The sequence below is a fragment of the Pecten maximus genome, chromosome 18 (assembly GCF_902652985.1).
Source record: "Pecten maximus chromosome 18, xPecMax1.1, whole genome shotgun sequence".
Lineage (NCBI taxonomy): Eukaryota > Metazoa > Mollusca > Bivalvia > Pectinida > Pectinidae > Pecten > Pecten maximus.
The window spans coordinates 13,304,195-13,323,454 of record NC_047032.1 but is presented as its reverse complement, the minus strand read 5'-3'; the positions used below and the strand labels follow the sequence as shown (position 1 = coordinate 13,323,454).

The following is a 19,260-nucleotide window of genomic DNA, read 5'->3' as shown; positions in this document are numbered from 1 at the left end:
ATTTGTGATATATTTTGTCTCTGTTAGTTAACACTGTGGTATATTTGTGATATATTTTGTCTCTGTTAGTTAACACTGTGGTATGTTTGTGATATATTTTGTCTCTGTTAGTTAACACTGTGGTATGTTTGTGATATATTTTGTCTCTGTTAGTTAACACTGTGGTATGTTTGTGATATATTTTGCCTCTATTAGTTAACACTGTGGTATATTTTGTCCCTATTTGTTGACACTGTGGTATATTTTGCCTCTATCAGTTAACACTGTGGTATATTTGTGATACATTTTGCCTCTATTAGTTAACACTGTGGTATATTTTATCCCTATTAGTTAACATAAGTAATATACATTTTGTCATTACTAGATTTTTTTCCCAATCTAAGTTACTTTGGTTTGTTTATTAACACTTCGGTGTATTTTGTTTCGTTCCGGTTCAGTGATCGAACTACTATACTGATAGTAACACCCACACTTAACACATAACCTATGCATAGAAACCAATCCCTCACTCAGTTTCAACCAATACTGTTCTGCTCCGTTTCACAGCTTTTGTTGATATAACATCGCCCGAGACTTGTTACGCTACACACAACCGTCTGCCGGAGAGGACGGACCTAACTGTGCATTAAAGTGTTTTGTATCGCTGATGAGATACAACTGAGTGAGGAACGGAACGTTACTCTCACCACGTCCTTCCCTTCTGGCTAGTTTTATGATGGTGTAAAATTGAAAATGACTGTTGAATTAAAAGTAGGCTAAAGAAAGGCTCCCGGTTATGTGGATAGCGATAGCACTTCAGGTTGACAAGAGCAGGATTGTGTATCGAAGTGGATATGTACTTTTGTTACAAGTATTTAATACATGTATCTGGACTGAATCATCAATGACCAATTCGTTGATGATGTAGTTAGGGGTTAACTATTGTAACGACATTATACTAATAGTCATCGATGCGTGACTACAATCACAGACCATCTTAATATATATGTATTTGTGCGTGATGAAGTGAAGGTGTTGACAGGGGAAGTTTTGCTGTGAACACAGTATAGATCATCTTGTAGCGCCGATTAATTTATCCAATCAAAGGTAGCAATACAAAAAGTCGCGATAGACTACAATATAAAAATCATTGGAATTTTATGTGAAAAGTGGTAAATCAATTTTACAACATCTTGAAGGGAAAACGTTAAATAGACTCGGAGCACTATGTATCCGGCTGTGTGTATTCTATTTATTCTCATGGTGTTGACAGATGGGACTGAAGGAAGTGTCAACTGTACTTCACATCCGTGTGAGGATGTCCCGGATTTTTGTTTGAATTCTGGGACGTGTTATCATGACAGCGCCACCTGTCAGACCGGATGCCATTGTACAGCATCATTTTCAGGAGAAAGATGTGAACATGTTACAGACCCTATCGCTTCAACAACTCTCAGACCGATGTTAGAACGCGAGTGTATCCATGGGTTTGTATGTGTACACGGCTTCTGTGACACAGACGGGTCGAGTTTTAGCTGCGCGTGTGATTCTGGTTGGGAAGGCTTCTTCTGTGAAATATTCGAATGTCCCATAAAGTGTCCTTCTAATACAGAATGTGTTTTCATCAGCGGTAAATTTGAATGTAAAGAGAACGATATAGTGACTACAATCCATTCATCTTCTACCAGCTTTGTCTCGGTGACTTCCGTACCTACCATTGCATCTCAAACACCGACAATAAACATCTCGACTACGACCTTGAGACCGGAGTCAGAACGACAATGTATCCCTGGCTTTGTATGTGTTCATGGCTATTGTGACAGAGACGGGTCAAGCTTTAGCTGTATCTGTGACTCTGGCTGGATCGGATACTTTTGTGAAACTTTTAAATGTCCAGTGAATTGTCCAGAAAATACGGATTGTGTTTTGGTAAGCGGCTCATTCGAATGTAAAATGAAACCCTTACCTACAACACTAATGACCACCAGCTTCCCTACTACGTCTCTGAGACCGGTGTCAGAACGAGAATGCCTCGCCGGATTTGTATGTATCCACGGGTTCTGTGACAAAGAAGATAACTCATTTTATTGTGTATGTGACTCTGGATGGAAAGGAAGCTTTTGCGAACAATTTATATGTCCACTGAATTGTCCGTCCAACACCAACTGTGATATGGTTGATAACACGTTCATCTGTAAAACAAAAGAGTCTACGACAAAACCATCGACTATGCCATCAAGCACACTTCGAACCTCCACTGTATCTGCTGATAATACAACTGCAGTGCATGTCTGTTCGGCTAATTACACAAAACGACCTTTGTCAGAAAGACAATGTATGCCTAATTTTATCTGTGAATACGGTGCATGTGAGATGACACAAGATGACACGGGAGCAGTTTTAGAATGCATCTGTGATGACGGTGGACTAGGGGGATTATGCCAGGGCCGGTGTTGTATGCCATGTTCTGAGTATGGTCAATGCAAAACACGGTCTAACGGCACTGAATTTTGCCAATGCATGTTCGACCGCGAAGGCGATTTATGTGATATGATAAAGGTCCCATCCACTCTAGGTATGTACTTAAATTTCATTGAATATGTTATTTTTAAACTGAAATATATATCAGCGATCAAAACATATATTATAATCTTACGTATTTTGGCGCGTTCAAAACTAAGCGAATTGATCAATTTTTCTCCCACCTGTCACTGATTTGTCTCCCGTTTTGAGTGTACAAGATTTCTCTGTCTTTTTTAGCGCGTGCAATCTGTCATACCCTAGGGTGTGACAGATTGCACGCGCTCACTTTCTTCACCGGAAGTACTACCGAGACTAACTTTTTTGTTTACATTACGTCGTCTGCTACGTCAACAAACAAATTGTGTACACAATAATACAAAAATCCCCAGTCTCTAAACAACTACAGACAACTGAACAGTTTCCAAAAACAAAAAATGTCTGCCATTCTTTCAAATACAAATGAATCCCCCAACTGTAGGCCTACAACTGAAACTGAGAGCACAAGTGCACCTACCTGCACCGATCGCGACAAAATTGTTCAACTCTCACAAGTAAAAAGATCGCACAACAGCATTTCCTTGTGCCCAACTCGGTCCGATGTCACAAGATCGGTGTTTTATGGATCCACAATCAGTGGGGGAACATTTAACATCCATTTCCACAGCCATAATGACAACACAAAGTCGATTTCAAAGCGACCTCGTGTGATTTACTCCGAGTCGGACAGTGATTAGTGAGTGACGTCACCCCACGTGAAATGGATGAATGGAAATGTGTGCATATTTCCCGCGGTTTTTTTTACATGTGTACTTATTTACAAACAGACGGAGATCGCCGATGGAAAAACACATAAAGAAAAGAGGTGGGAGAAAAATAATCATTCCCTACCTTGAGGGTGTAACAAAGAAATCTCAACCTTCGGGGGAAATTCTTGAATGTCCAAACCCTCGGCAAACCTCGGGTTGGACATTCAAGAATCTCCCCCTCAGGTTGAGATTTCTTTGTCACACCCTCAAGGTAGGGAAAGATTCTATTAGTCTACCAATAATTAAATGACAAAGAAATCCATTTAAAAAAATTACAATTATTGAAATCATTGATTTGCAGAATAGTTCCAGCGCGAAAAAGTCGTTAAAAGAAGGTTACCACTAAAGCCCCAGTCACACATGGGCGCGACCTTTGGCGAATGTTTTACGAACTACGATTCGCAGTCGATCGCGAAGTTGTCTCGGAATGTCGTATTTTTGTCTTAAAACATTCTGCAAGGTTCTCCAAGGTTCGCTCAATGATCGCCATGCTTTGCGAATTTTTTTGACTGCCAAAAAAATTCGTTAAATAATTTTTGTCGTAAAGTGTTCTCTAACGATTCTCCACTCTGTCGTATGTAATTGAAAAAGAGTTGTAACTTGTCTTAGCGATTCGCAAAGTATTCTCTTTGGCGATCATTTACAACAGATTTACGAATTATTAACGAACCAAGTACGAACGACTTGCAAACTGTTAGCGACAATATACGACATGTTTGAGACATATGTCGATACAGACTTGGACATTTACAAACACATACGACCTTTTGGCGAATAACAACGATTACATTAGCGACCCTTTGAGACTCATTTGCGTTATAATTACGACTGTCAACGACTTTTGCGAGGAGGGTATAAATACGGTTAGCCTATGTGTAGGGTGTATCCAGTTTCTTTATTGTTCTTGAACAAAACAGACCCAAAATATGGCCAGGACAAAAAAACGACATTCTTTCTTTTCTTTCTCTCCTGTAGTCTATGATCTCGTTTGCTACTTCAAGGTCATCCCGTAGCATATCTTGGTCAGCTAAGAGAAGCTGTTGCAACTCTCTGAGTCTCCTTGGAGCCAGTAACATATTGTCCTTTGCTTCAGAATAAAGCTGACTGAATGTTAATTGCAAAAATACATCTGTATTCATACCAAAATCTCATGACATTCGTAATCATTCGCAATCAATCTCATCATAATCGCTAATTGTTGTAATTAATTGTTAACATGTCGCAATCTGTCTCAAACGATTGTAAGTGATCTTACACGCTGTCGCGTTTAGTTGTAAATGTGTCGTAAAAAAGTCGCGCCCGTGTCGCTAATAGGGTCGCTTACGATCGCTATCTGTCGCAAAAGATCGCCATGTTCGCAAAATATTCCTGGTGTAAAATTGTTTTTTCGTAAAAAGTTCGTCTATTTGTCGTCAAAGTGTTGCTAATAATTCTCAAAGAGGTTGCAAACGATATTTTAATTTAAAAGTTCGCAAGAGTTCGCTGTCAAAATTGATCGCAAATGAGTCGCCTTGATTCGCCGTTATGTGTGACTGGGGCTTAAGATATGAACGCTTAAAGTAATGCACTGCAAACCAACGTGCGATTAGTTTTCGCGTATTTCGCAGGCGATTATATTGTATTGTATTGTCCATCGACAATTTGAGTCATTAAGGGCCAATTGCAGGCGATTAATATTCGCGAAAAGTAATTGCAGCATAATAGTGTCAATCAAATGTAACGAAATCGTCGCGTGAAAAGTCGTTACGCATGAAAACGCAAAATGAAGTCGCCGCGAAAATACATGAAGGTTGGTTTGCAGTTTTGAAAAGTGCACATCTATGTGTTACTGCTGTGCTATCAGCGTCATGATTTACACCCAATTATTGATGCAAATTCAATAAAAGCAAGCAGAGTACGGTCGGTGGTATACTTTCGACATCATAGAATAACATATTGCGTTTCGATTAAAAAAAGATGACACTTCAAAGGCAAACATAAGTAATTCTAAAATTGTGAAGCCATGATGACGTCATAGAATATCAAATTGCGTTAAAACGTTTCAAACAAACAAGTTGACATTTCAAAGGCAAACATAACAAGTAATTCTAAGATTGTAAAGTCACATCATGATGACGTCATAGAATATCAAATTGCGTTAAAACGTTTCAAACAAAAATAGTTTGTCACGATGGTGACACTTTAAAGGCATACATTCAAAGTAATTATAACATTCTGACGTTTTTGCCAATGTTTGAAATCGACTATATCTGTTTTCTTAATTTCTTTATATCGTTTAAGGTAACGTGTACCATTAAAAAAAATATATATCCAAGTCATTGTCACTTTCATGGTTTATCTGTTTTTATTTATTTTGCTCATTGTTCAAACAATATTACAGTTGATAGTATGTTTGTTAAAGACAGAGAACAAATACAGAATTTCTTTGGGCTCTACCCTACCCATTACAAAACTGTCGTTTTCAAATATATAGTAATATGATTGTTCAGGCATGCATAAAAAGTAATTCTCATAAAAAAATAAAGCTAAAACAAAAACAAAAAAGTCTCTTCCCTTCAAACATACTTATAAATAGAGGTTACACAACGAGTGGTTGTTGGATATGAAATTTATTTCACACGAGTAAGTTATTTTTTAAAAGTTACAAAAGACACGAGCTTTAGCGAGTGTTTTTGCAACTTTTAAAAAATAACTTACGAGTGTGAAATAAATTCCATATCCAACAATTTCGAGTCGTGTGACCTGTTTCTACCACAATAATATCGGCTTGAATCAAAGGGAAACGTGGCCAAGTATAATTTCGCGTATGCAAATAAAGTGTACCGGTGACGTCCGGGACCCGGTGATGTGACGTCATTATATTATTGATGACGTTAATAATAATTGCAGCTTGGGTTAAAGTTCATCGTGTTAGCTAATCAAAATGCGTACAGAGTTTATACCACGTGTGGTATAAACAGATTGTTAATCAACAGCTGTAATGATTAATTGATGGTCTGAGAGTTGAATAACACAGGGTATTGTGGTAGAAACAATGTGTATAGCACATATCGAAAGCATTAAAACAGATGAAGGAATGGTATTAAGGGTATTGTTGTGTTTCAGCTCCCAGCAGTATCGAAGTGGATCTATGGCCCCTGTGGGTCAGTGCCATCGTACTAGTTTGTGTTATCGCGGCGACTGTTCTTCTGTTTTTCTGGATGTGGCGAAACAGGGTCACCATTGTGATGAAGATTGTCCATTATTTCCAGGCATACGAGGATGACGGTAAGGTGTTTTTTTTCATTAATATTATTTTTTAATTGTTTACACATTCAGAGCGATATCAATTTAATGTACAGTTTAGTCCGATATTTTGTTCATTTTGCCATCGTTTAATCGATTTTGAGTTTGAATTATTGTTACGTGCAAAATACAAAAAATAAAGATTTTCAAGGGAGACCCCCAAAATGTACTAGAAAAATAAGACCAGGCGCTCCGAAGAGCAAGCATCTTCTGCTTCATCGACGACAACTGCTATATGCTTAGTTTATAGTACGTAAGTTTGTGCGTATATCGGAGAACGGTGTGTAGATTGTTAATTTTTTATAACAATATTGCTACCTTAGTTAAATACAACTGAAGCATCATTAACACCATAAAGAACCATGCTGTAAATAGAATAATATATCCGTGACAAAGTCTACCAAAATGAGCTTAATTTTGTTTTCGCATAGCGATAAACTAAATCGCCTTCTTCTGAAACATTTCCGGACACTGAACGTAAATACCGGAGTACCCTTTATATATATGTAACTCAAAAATAGCAGAATGAAGTTTGTCACTTTTGCTGACCTACGCGACAGGTAAACTGTATGATACAAAGTAACCGATATACCCACCATTATCACGGAGTGTACTTTTGACGAGGTACCCTACCAACGTAAAAGTCATTTGAAGCACACCGGTAAAACGAGATACCCTATATCCCTATAGCGATTCCCGGAATGATAACGATCTGTATCCCTCCCAAAGAAAACAGAGATATTTTATCTTAAACAAGCATTTTACAAGGAATAAGTATTTTTAACAAATTGGCCGTCCTTTGTACTGTTACGTCTTATATTTTCTGTCATTGACGTATTTGTTCTAACGATATGCGCCATGTTAATAAAGCAAACATGGAATAGGAATTTACTCGAAGGAAACTGAGGAGCGTTTTCTGATGTAACTCCGGATTTTTTAATTTGCTATACACAATCCCTGTGGAAAGCCACTTAAATTGATGAAACCTTTTCTCTTAAAAGATATGACGCCGCTGTATCACCCAGTCAAAAGAAACGTTACAAACGGCAATGTCATTGTTGACGTTGTGGACTGATAATATTATTTTAAGCCAATGAAATCCTAGTTTCAAGATTCAAGATCATTGTGACATGACCGTAAGTTAATCAGAAATGTTTCTTACATTCTAAATTTCTCGTAAATTTGAAGCTAAAATAAATGGTAAGTGATAACAGAAAACAACTGCTTCGTCCTTCTAGGACTCGTCAATGATTACAGCACCATACAGCTGTTTCGTCCTTCTATGACTCGTCAATGATTACAGCACCATACAGCTGTTTCGTCCTTCTAAGACTCGTCAATGATTACAGCATCATACAGCTGTTTCGTCCTTCCTGGACTCGTCAATGATAACACCATACAGCTATTTCGTCCTTCTAAGACTCGTCAATGATAACAGCATCATACAGCTGTTTCGCACGTCTAGGACTCGTCAATGATAACAGCATCATACAGCTGTTTCGCACGTCTAGGACTCGTCAATGATTACAGCATCATACAGCTGTTTCGTCCTTCTAAGACTCGTCAATGATAACAGCATCATACAGCTGTTTCGCACGTCTAAGACTCGTCAATGATAACAGCATCATACAGCTGTTTCGCACGTCTAGGACTCGTCAATGATAACAGCATCATACAGCTGTTTCGCAGGTCTAGGACTCGTCAATGATTACAGCATCATACAGCTGTTTCGTCCTTCTAAGACTCGTCAATGATAACAGCATCATACAGCTGTTTCGCACGTCTAAGACTCGTCAATGATAACAGCATCATACAGCTGTTTCGCACGTCTAGGACTCGTCATTGATAACACTATACAGCTATTTCGTCCTTCTAAGACTCGTCAATGATAACAGCATTATACAGCTGTTTCGTACGTCTAGGACTCGTCGGTGATAACAGCATCATACAGCTATTTCGTCCTTCCAAGACTCGTCAATGATAACACCATACAGCTATTTCGTCCTTCTAAGACTCGTCAATGATAACAGCATTATACAGCTGTTTCGCACGTCTAGGACTCGTCGGTGATAACACCATACAGCTATTTCGTCCTTCTAAGACTCGTCAATGATAACAGCATTATACAGCTGTTTCGCACGTCTAGGACTCGTCGGTGATAACACCATACAGCTATTTCGTCCTTCTAAGACTCGTCAATGATAACAGCATTATACAGCTAGTTCGTCCTTCCAAGGACTCGTCAGTGATAACAGCATCATACAAATGTTCTATCCTCATGCGAAACTTAAAACGAAAATAACCCCTGTAATATCGATTGTGCTTTTTACTGCTATTTTCACGAAATACATAATCAATTTTCAAATATCTTACTCTAAATCTAAGTTTGAGTTGAAATGCTGATATCCTGTGTGCCGTTTGTACAATGCTTAGAGATTGCAGGTACTAGACACTACTGGTAGACTTTAATCTTACTTTTGCTGATGAGCGTACATTACAATCATGTCATATTTATACACAGTTGATACTTTAGCCGGATTGTCTAGACTTATTTCAGTAACTCTTGTCTGATATTGATTGATAACATACACAGATATTGTTATTTTCTCGTTATTTTCTCGTTTCAGACGAGAAGACGTGGGATGCATTTGTATCATACAAGTCATCAGACGTGGACGAGAACTTTGTACTCCACAAATTGTTTCCAAAACTTGAGAAAGAGCTTGGTTTCACTCTGTGTTTACACCATCGGGACTTCCTACCTGGGGAAAGTAAGTATCTAGAAATAATATAGAGTTCAAATCCCACCGTAAGTACAAATGATATGGAGTTATAATCCCGCCATGACTTCCTACCTGGGGAGAGTAAGTACCTACAACTGATATGGAGTTATAATCCCGCCATGACTTCCTACCTGGGGTACGTAAGTACCTACAACTGATATAGAGTTACAATCCCGCCATGACTTCCTACCTGGGGAGAGTAAGTACCTACAACTGATATAGAGTTACAATCCCGTCATGACTTCCTACCTGGGGAAAGTAAGTACCTAGAAATAATATAGAGTTATAATCCCGCCATGACTTCCTACCTGGGGAGAGTAAGTACCTACAACTGATATAGTTATAATCCCGCCATGACTTCCTACCTGGGGAGAGTAAGTACCTACAACTGATATAGAGTTACAATCCCGTCATGACTTCCTACCTGGGGAGATTGCGTACTTACAACTGATGTAGTTATAATCCCGTCATGACCTCCTACCTGGGGAGAGTAAGTACCTACAACTGATATAGAGTTATAATCCCGCCATGACTTCCTACCTGGGGAGAGTAAGTACCTACAACTGATATAGAGTTATAATCCCGCCATGACTTCCTACCTGGGGAGAGTAAGTACCTACAACTGATATAGAGTTATAATCCCGTCATGACTTCCTACCTGGGGAGAGTAAGTACCTACAACTGATATAGAGTTATAATCCCGCCATGACTTCCTACCTGGGGAGAGTAAGTACCTACAACTGATATGGAGTTATAATCCCGCCATGACTTCCTACCTGGGGAGAGTAAGTACCTACAACTGATGTAGTTATAATCCCGCCATGACTTCCTACCTGGGGAGAGTAAGTACCTACAACTGGTATAGAGTTATAATCCCGCCATGACCTCCTACCTGGGGAGAGTAAGTACCTACAACTGGTATAGAGTTATAATCCCGCCATGACTTCCTACCTGGGGAGAGTAAGTACCTACAACTGATATAGAGTTATAATCCCGCCATGACTTCCTACCTGGGGAGAGTAAGTACCTACAACTGATATAGAGTTATAATCCCGCCATGACTTCCTACCTGGGGAGAGTAAGTACCTACAACTGATATAGAGTTATAATCCCGCCATGACTTCCTACCTGGGGAGAGTAAGTACCTACAACTGATATAGAGTTATAATCCCGCCATGACTTCCTACCTGGGGAGAGTAAGTACCTACAACTGATATGGAGTTATAATCCCGCCATGACTTCCTACCTGGGGAAAGTAAGTACGTACAACTGATATAGAGTTATAATCCCGCCATGACCTCCTACCTGGGGAGAGTAAGTACCTACAACTGATATGGAGTTATAATCCCGCCATGACTTCCTACCTGGGGAGAGTAAGTACCTACAACTGATATAGAGTTATAATCCCGCCATGACTTCCTACCTGGGGAGAGTAAGTACCTACAACTGATATAGAGTTATAATCCCGCCATGACCTCCTACCTGGGGAGAGTAAGTACCTACAACTGATATAGAGTTATAATCCCGCCATGACCTCCTACCTGGGGAGAGTAAGTACCTACAACTGGTATAGAGTTATAATCCCGCCATTACTTCCTACCTGGGGAGAGTAAGTACCTACAACTGGTATAGAGTTATAATCCCGTCATGACTTCCTACCTGGGGAGAGTAAGTACCTACAACTGATATAGAGTTATAATCCCGCCATGACTTCCTACCTGGGGAGAGTAAGTACCTACAACTGATATGGAGTTATAATCCCGCCATGACCTCCTACCTGGGGAGAGTAAGTACCTACAACTGGTATAGTTATAATCCCGCCATGACTTCCTACCTGGGGAGAGTAAGTACCTACAACTGATATAGAGTTATAATCCCGCCATGACTTCCTACCTGGGGAGAGTAAGTACCTACAACTGGTATGGAGTCATAATCCCGCCATGACTTCCTACCTGGGGAAAGTAAGTACGTACAACTGATATAGAGTTATAATCCCGCCATGACTTCCTACCTGGGGAAAGTAAGTACGTACAACTGGTATAGAGTTATAATCCCGCCATGACTTCCTACCTGGGGAAAGTAAGTACCTACAACTGATATAGAGTTATAATCCCGCCATGACCTCCTACCTGGGGAGAGTAAGTACCTACAACTGATATAGAGTTATAATCCCGCCATGACTTCCTACCTGGGGAGAGTAAGTACCTACAACTGGTATGGAGTCATAATCCCGCCATGACTTCCTACCTGGGGAAAGTAAGTACGTACAACTGATATAGAGTTATAATCCCGCCATGACTTCCTACCTGGGGAAAGTAAGTACGTACAACTGATATAGAGTTATAATCCCGCCATGACTTCCTACCTGGGGAAAGTAAGTACGTACAACTGATATAGAGTTATAATCCCGCCATGACTTCCTACCTGGGGAAAGTAAGTACGTACAACTGATATAGAGTTATAATCCCGCCATGACTTCCTACCTGGGGAGAGTAAGTACCTACAACTGATATAGAGTTATAATCCCACCATGACTTCCTACCTGGGGAGAGTAAGTACCTACAACTGATATAGAGTTATAATCTCGCCATGACTTCCTACCTGGGGAAAGTAAGTACGTACAACTGATATAGAGTTATAATCCCGCCATGACTTCCTACCTGGGGAGAGTAAGTACCTACAACTGATATAGAGTTATAATCCCGCCATGACCTCCTACCTGGGGAAAGTAAGTACGTACAACTGATATAGAGTTATAATCCCGCCATGACTTCCTACCTGGGGAGAGTAAGTACCTACAACTGATATAGAGTTATAATCCCGCCATGACCTCCTATCTGGGGAAAGTAAGTACCTACAACTGATATAGAGTTATAATCCCGCCATGACCTCCTACCTGGGAAGAGTAAGTACCTACAACTGATATAGAGTTATAATCCCGCCATGACCTCCTATCTGGGGAAAGTAAGTACCTACAACTGATATAGAGTTATATTCCCGCCATGACTTCCTACCTGGGAAGAGTAAGTACCTACAACTGATATAGAGTTATAATCCCGCCATGACCTCCTACCTGGGGAGAGTAAGTACCTACAACTGATATAGAGTTATAATCCCGTCATGACTTCCTACCTGGGGAGAGTAAGTACCTACAACTGATATAGAGTTATAATCCCGCCATGACCTCCTACCTGGGGAGAGTAAGTACCTACAACTGATATAGAGTTATAATCCCGCCATGACTTCCTACCTGGGGAGAGTAAGTACCTACAACTGGTATGGAGTTATAATCCCGCCATGACTTCCTACCTGGGGAGAGTAAGTACCTACAACTGATATAGAGTTATAATCCGCCATGACCTCCTACCTGGGGAGAGTAAGTACCTACAACTGATATAGAGTTATAATCCCGCCATGACTTCCTACCTGGGGAAAGTAAGTACGTACAACTGATATAGAGTTATAATCCCGCCATGACTTCCTACCTGGGGAAAGTAAGTACGTACAACTGATATAGAGTTATAATCCCGCCATGACTTCCTACCTGGGGAAAGTAAGTACGTACAACTGATATAGAGTTATAATCCCGCCATGACTTCCTACCTGGGGAAAGTAAGTACGTACAACTGATATAGAGTTATAATCCCGCCATGACTTCCTACCTGGGGAAAGTAAGTACGTACAACTGATATAGAGTTATAATCCCGCCATGACCTCCTACCTGGGGAAAGTAAGTACGTACAACTGATATAGAGTTATAATCCCGCCATGACTTCCTACCTGGGGAGAGTAAGTACCTACAACTGATATGGAGTTATAATCCCGCCATGACCTCCTACCTGGGGAGAGTAAGTACGTACAACTGGTATAGAGTTAAAATCCCACCATTACTTCCTTCTTTAGGAGAGTGCGTACTTACAAACAACATACAAATAAATCTAGCCATTATTTCCTATCTGGAGAGAATGAAGACCTACCCACGACACGCAGTTAAAATATCTATTGTTTCCTACCTGGAGACAGTGGGTAACTACAAATAACATACAGTTAAAATCTCACTATTACTTCCTTCTTTGGGAGAGTTTGTACCTACAAACAACATACAAGTGAATCTAGCCATTATTTCCTATGTAGAGAGAATGAAGACCTACACACGACACGCAGTTAAAATATCTCGAATAACTGCTTTGATGTAGAGAAAAAAAACGTAAAGGTATAATAAAACAGTTATCAAATGAGGTAATTCGGGCTGTCAGCCCCTCATCAACAACTGTTGCCCTCGGGCTAAGCCATCGTGCAACAGTTGCTGCTTCGGGGCTGACAAAATTACTAGCAGCCTCATAGATAATCTACCCATTTTGATAACTGTATGTTTGCTAGTGTTGCTCATATAGCTTACATTATGCGTGCATGATTGTTTTTAATTCATGTCAATCACATCTTAATTGCTTTGTTCAAAACTTGAATGGTAAAACTGAGGCACGACAAGTGCATTTACTTTTTTATTGATTTATTTCAAAATTTCGAATTTTATCACATTTAATGTAGATAAAACATTAAACCATGTGCATTTTGTCAGACGGCCTAAATAAACGACATATCTCGCTGACGCCGCATCGAAAAAAACGCTCCGCCTTACTGGGTTGGCTCAAAATATGGATCCTGTTACTGCAGTATGGAGTCTTTATAATAGAGTATTATAGATTGCGGATGTGATTTCTCTCATCCGGATAGGTGTGTGTGTTTTAAACACGCTAATGATCATTTGATATGAGCAAAAACTTATGGTGAGTCACGCTTCGTTGTCGAATTTCTACAGTTCGCCCAGCTTTTCGAAGGATTCACAATTGTTTTTGCATTAAACAGCATCTGATAAATGTTGCAATATGATTTCTGTTAACTATTTATGAGTTACACTTTGTAATTGTTTCAGTCAGATGATTATTACAAAGTGATTTTGCAGACTATCTTCTGTCATAATGATGGTCCGCCATCTTGAAAGACCATTCCCCATCGGGCACACGACAGTGACAACCCTATGGCGAGAAAATTGCAATGTTTTCATCAAACGAACGAAAACAATCACATTATAGACAACATTTATTATAACGATAAACAACGAAAGAACATAAATAAAAGCCGCGAAGAAAAGCCCACAAGGAAGACGATATCGATATGTGTAGATAGTTATGCATTTCAAATATTAATTATCTAGTTGTTGTCCGGGATTTTACATTTCTTCCCAGTTAAAGTTAATGTAAAATCAAATCAAGTGATTTTTTCACAAGCCTATAAATCACTATGTTGATGCCATGGAACAGAAGTAACTTGACCAATGGTTAGTATAATCATGGCTAACCATGACACTATTTAATCGTTTAGCTGCTTGTTAATTTCGGCAAAACATACGTAAAATGCTAGTTTCATGAGAACAAAGTAAGCTTATATGGGTCATGTTTTTTGCACAAAATAACTGCCTATGGCAGTTGGAAGGGACATTTGTTTGACCGAATTGGACTTTATAATAACATAACATTGATTCTCTTTTGACGTTGAAATGGAAATGCACAATTCTAACAACAAAAGAATAATTTTGTATTTTTGCAATTTCTTAAAGATTTGATTCCGATTCTTTTATAATTATTCATTATCACATATATAGATAATGTTGTCTTTTATGCTAATGGTTTATTTATTTATTTACTTTTCAGCAATTGCCAACAACATAATTAATGCCATAGACAACAGTAGAAGAACCATCCTCATTCTGACCCCACGCTTCGTCACTAGTGACTTCACCAGATTCGAATACCAGGTAGCCCAGCAGCAGATGCTGAAACGGACGCACAAGATCATTCCTATACTTTTAGAGGACATCTCGCATCTACATACCGATATGGACCGAAATCTGAAACAAATAATCAAGTCTGTTACGTACATTGAATATCCCGGGGAGGATGCAAGTGAAAAGAAGGCGAATCATTTCTGGAAGAAACTGTCCCTGTCTATGCCGAAGAAAAGAGCAGTCGAAGAAAGACGGAAACAGCCGGATTTTGTTAAGGAGGAGAAAAAAGCAGAGAATATTATTGACAAATATCCAAATGACATGAAGCGAACACCTGACAAAAACGATATGTTTAACCCAACGTTTGTTACAGATATTGTGATTGTAGTCGATGATCAAAATAATGAGAAAAAAGAAGATGATCCCACTGGAAATCCTCAAGGAACTCATATTCTTGAATGTACACACTTCTAAAGAGTTTATATAAAAAACGATGAACTTTTCCCAAACCTGTAAATTGATAAATGATTCATTTATAGAGATTTCTTCGTTGAGGACTTGTTCGTTTTTGTAAAGAATTGGGCAGGCTACTTCAAACGTCTATGATAAATACTCTTTCTGTGGAGTTGAGATTCAGTGATGTTTACATTTTGTTTAATCATTTACTAGTACTCCACATTTACTCCACACAATAATGTTATTGTTGATATTTTAACTTGTCAATATGTTAATTGTTTGTTGTGTTTTAGCAGTGGTTATATATACATTTTGTACATGTATATATATTTGCGTTATTATACACTAGATGCTATCACTTGTCCATTCATTCATTCCTTCATTCGTTCATTCATTCATTCATTTAATCAGTCATTTAATCATTCATTTAATCATTCATTTAATCATTCATTTAATCATTCATTCTTAGTTTATTCTTAATTCTTTCATTCATTCGTTCATTCATTTAATCACTTATTTAATCATTCCTAGTTCATTCATTCATTCTTAGTATATTCAATCACTCATTCGTCTTAGTTTAGTCGTCCATTCATTCTTAGTATATTCAATCACTCATTCGTCTTAGTTTAGTCGTGCATTCATTCATTCATTCATTCCTTAGTATATTCAATCACTCATTCGTCTTAGTTTAGTCATTCATTTACTCATTCATTCCTTCATTCATTCATTCATTCTTAGTATATTCAATCACTCATTCGTCTTAGTTTATTCTTTCAATCATTCAATCATGCTGATTAGTGATATTTCCTCTTTTTCGCATTACGCTGTTGAAAACGCGAAATGCGAAAAAGTAAATTTGTATGTGAAATTCGTGCTTGATCCTTTGGTGTGTATGAAAATATACTAATGTTAGTAAACATGCTGTCTTTGACGGTTGTCTCCCATATGTGGTCTTCAAAAGAAACACCTCAGCTAAGCGATTGGTCGGGATTTTTTTTTTGTGACACCAATCAAGTATCTGGTTGAGTGCCTTCGATTTTATAATGACATAATCCACAAATTCAGAGAACGTCATTGAACGTTCCTGGAGCAACCCCTGGAGTGTGGAGGATGTGGTCACGTTTGACCCGTGCTTGTGGTAGTGAAATACGTATATTTACCACATAATCGACTTGTTATCCAGCGAATTCGTCCGTGTAATATTTTTGCGTATGCCACTAGTGTAATTTATATACCCTGAAGCGTATTTCATTGGGTTTGCCAGTCAGAAATCAATTGTAACGTTATAAAATTGACAATGACTGTTCGACGTCAATGATTGTGAATGGCGCAGCAATATGGCGGTTTGTGTTTGATTTTGACCTTAAAACCTTTTGAAATATACTTTTTTCTGAGGTGTGAGAAAACAATGTCTTAAAGTTTGTTTTTTTTACTTTTAAGACCTGTTTCATGAAATATTAATATATATCTTATATGTGTAAGGTAAAGTCCCTACATTCCATTAACTTACAGGTGTGTGTGTCTTTTAATGTCTATTTTAGATTAAATGATACGTTTTTGATAACAAATTGCTTTACACGTGTCTTATAAAATATATGTGAGAGATTCTTAAGATAAGAAGTGCTATGCTTTGAAATCTTGATAGTGCGGGTATGTTAATTTTTGTGTACAACAAAATCTCGATAGTGAGGACACATTATTTTGTGTGTACAAAAAATCTCGATATTAAGGATACATTAGTTTGTGTGTACAGTGAAATCTCGATATTAAGGATACATTAGTTTGTGTGTACAATGGAATCTCGATATTAAGGATACATTAGTTTGTGTGTACAATGGAATCTCGATATTAAGGATACATTAGTTTGTGTGTACAATGGAATCTCGATATTAAGGATACATTAGTTTGTGTGTACAAAGAAATCTCGATATTAAGGATACATTAGTTTGTGTGTACAATGGAATCTCGATATTAAGGATACATTAGTTTGTGTGTACAATGGAATCTCAATATTGAGGACACATTAGTTAGTGTGTACAAAGAAATCTCGATAGTATGGATACATAATTAGTTTTTGTGTATAGTAGAATATCGATGTTCTATCGAATCTCGATTGTCCGAATATGTCGCGAGACCATGTAAATCTAGAAATGTCATTAAAATGGAAATATTAACGTATTTTGAGCCCAGAATAGCATGTTTATTTTTCCAATTAACAATTGCTACGCAAAGAAGAAAACCGAAAGTTCCTGTTTGTCATTGACGGTGTTTTCCTGTTGTCTTGATACTTGTTGGTCTCTTTATTGAGTTTTGTTTACACCTGTTTGGTATGTAAACAAGCTACTAAATGTATATTTAACCAAGGAAATCCCTCAGTTTAACAGACAGTTGCGATGTACAATATCATTTTATATATTTTATAAGATACAATATCGGTATTCTTATGATTACGTATGTGAAGAGTTCCAAATCAAACACAGTATTTCTCTCGTGTATGTCGCATAACCATCTAAGTGCTTAGATTAATCTTCGTCACGTGAGCCTAATGACGTCATTTTAACCTTCTGATGATGGACGAAATATATGACAAAGACTTGCGATGATGATACGATTTCCGGAGTACTATCATCGATGTCGTTCAATTGTGTTATCAATGAATTACAAGCAGTATCTACAAGTTCATTATTTATATAAGTGTCTTGACACTTGTTTCTGATTCCTTTTTGCATAAGTTATATGTTGTATATATATTGTTAAATAATTAATTTTTCTTTGTTTTCATGGTAAATACTCAAATGTGATTGGTCGAAAAATTCTTTTCATTCTTCTATGAAAGAAATTCCGAGAATGGCGCGAAAAATGTGACGTCACAATACGACAATTGACGTTGCGTATTGATTTGAGAAAAAGAATCCCATTTAAAACCAGTAAAATTGTACATAAAACATGTTTTAAATTAGAAAATAATTTTCAGAAATTAATTATAAGCGTTGATGTCAATTATTTTTTAGTTTCATCGGGGTATGAAACAAATTTTGTTTGCAAACTTCTGTAAGAATCCGCTACGCGGATTCATACAGTTTGCAAACAAAATTTGTTTCATACCCCGATGAAACTAAAAAAAATTGACATCAATGCTTAAATGAAAATTGACAAATAAAACACAGTATATAAACTAAAGAACGAAGGTACCATTACGAAATCCGTTGATTTCAAAGACTAGTGACAGAAAATATGCCACCGGTGGTGTAATATATCGGTCTGCTCCACTTTAACTGAGACAGGCACGATTATAGAAATATATCCTTGATACTGTAAGGGTTACGATCACATACGCCCGTAACCCATGGAGTATTGAGGGGGATAGAAATGGGAAATCCATATAAAAAGGAATACTCTTTAATACCAGTGTGTATATTTCTTATTAACAATTAGTATACTCTGACAATGAATATTAGCATCCAATAAAATCATGTTTAACATGGTGAATTTTGATGGGCTTTTCTTTTCTTTTTTATTGTTGTTGTTTTTTTGTTTTCTTGTTGTTGTTGTTTCCTGGGTTTATTACGGCTTAATAGATAATAATGCAATATCCACATAATTGTGTTACGTCACTGTTTAAGTTTGATTGACAGATCTGAAA

The 19,260-nt window shown here is 37.9% G+C and overlaps 1 protein-coding gene across 1 annotated transcript; it reads left to right on the top strand.

The window, feature by feature from the left end:
* Positions 1-606: 606 nt before the first annotated feature.
* Positions 607-18,452, top strand: LOC117317086 (neurogenic locus notch homolog protein 2-like). The gene is made up of 4 exons (XM_033871873.1): positions 607-2,554; positions 6,414-6,575; positions 9,221-9,364; positions 15,088-18,452. The coding sequence occupies exons 1-4, from the start codon at positions 1,207-1,209 to the stop codon at positions 15,633-15,635; spliced, it is 2,202 nt and encodes a 733-aa protein (XP_033727764.1). The 5' UTR covers positions 607-1,206; the 3' UTR covers positions 15,636-18,452.
* The last annotated feature ends 808 nt before the right edge of the window (positions 18,453-19,260 follow it).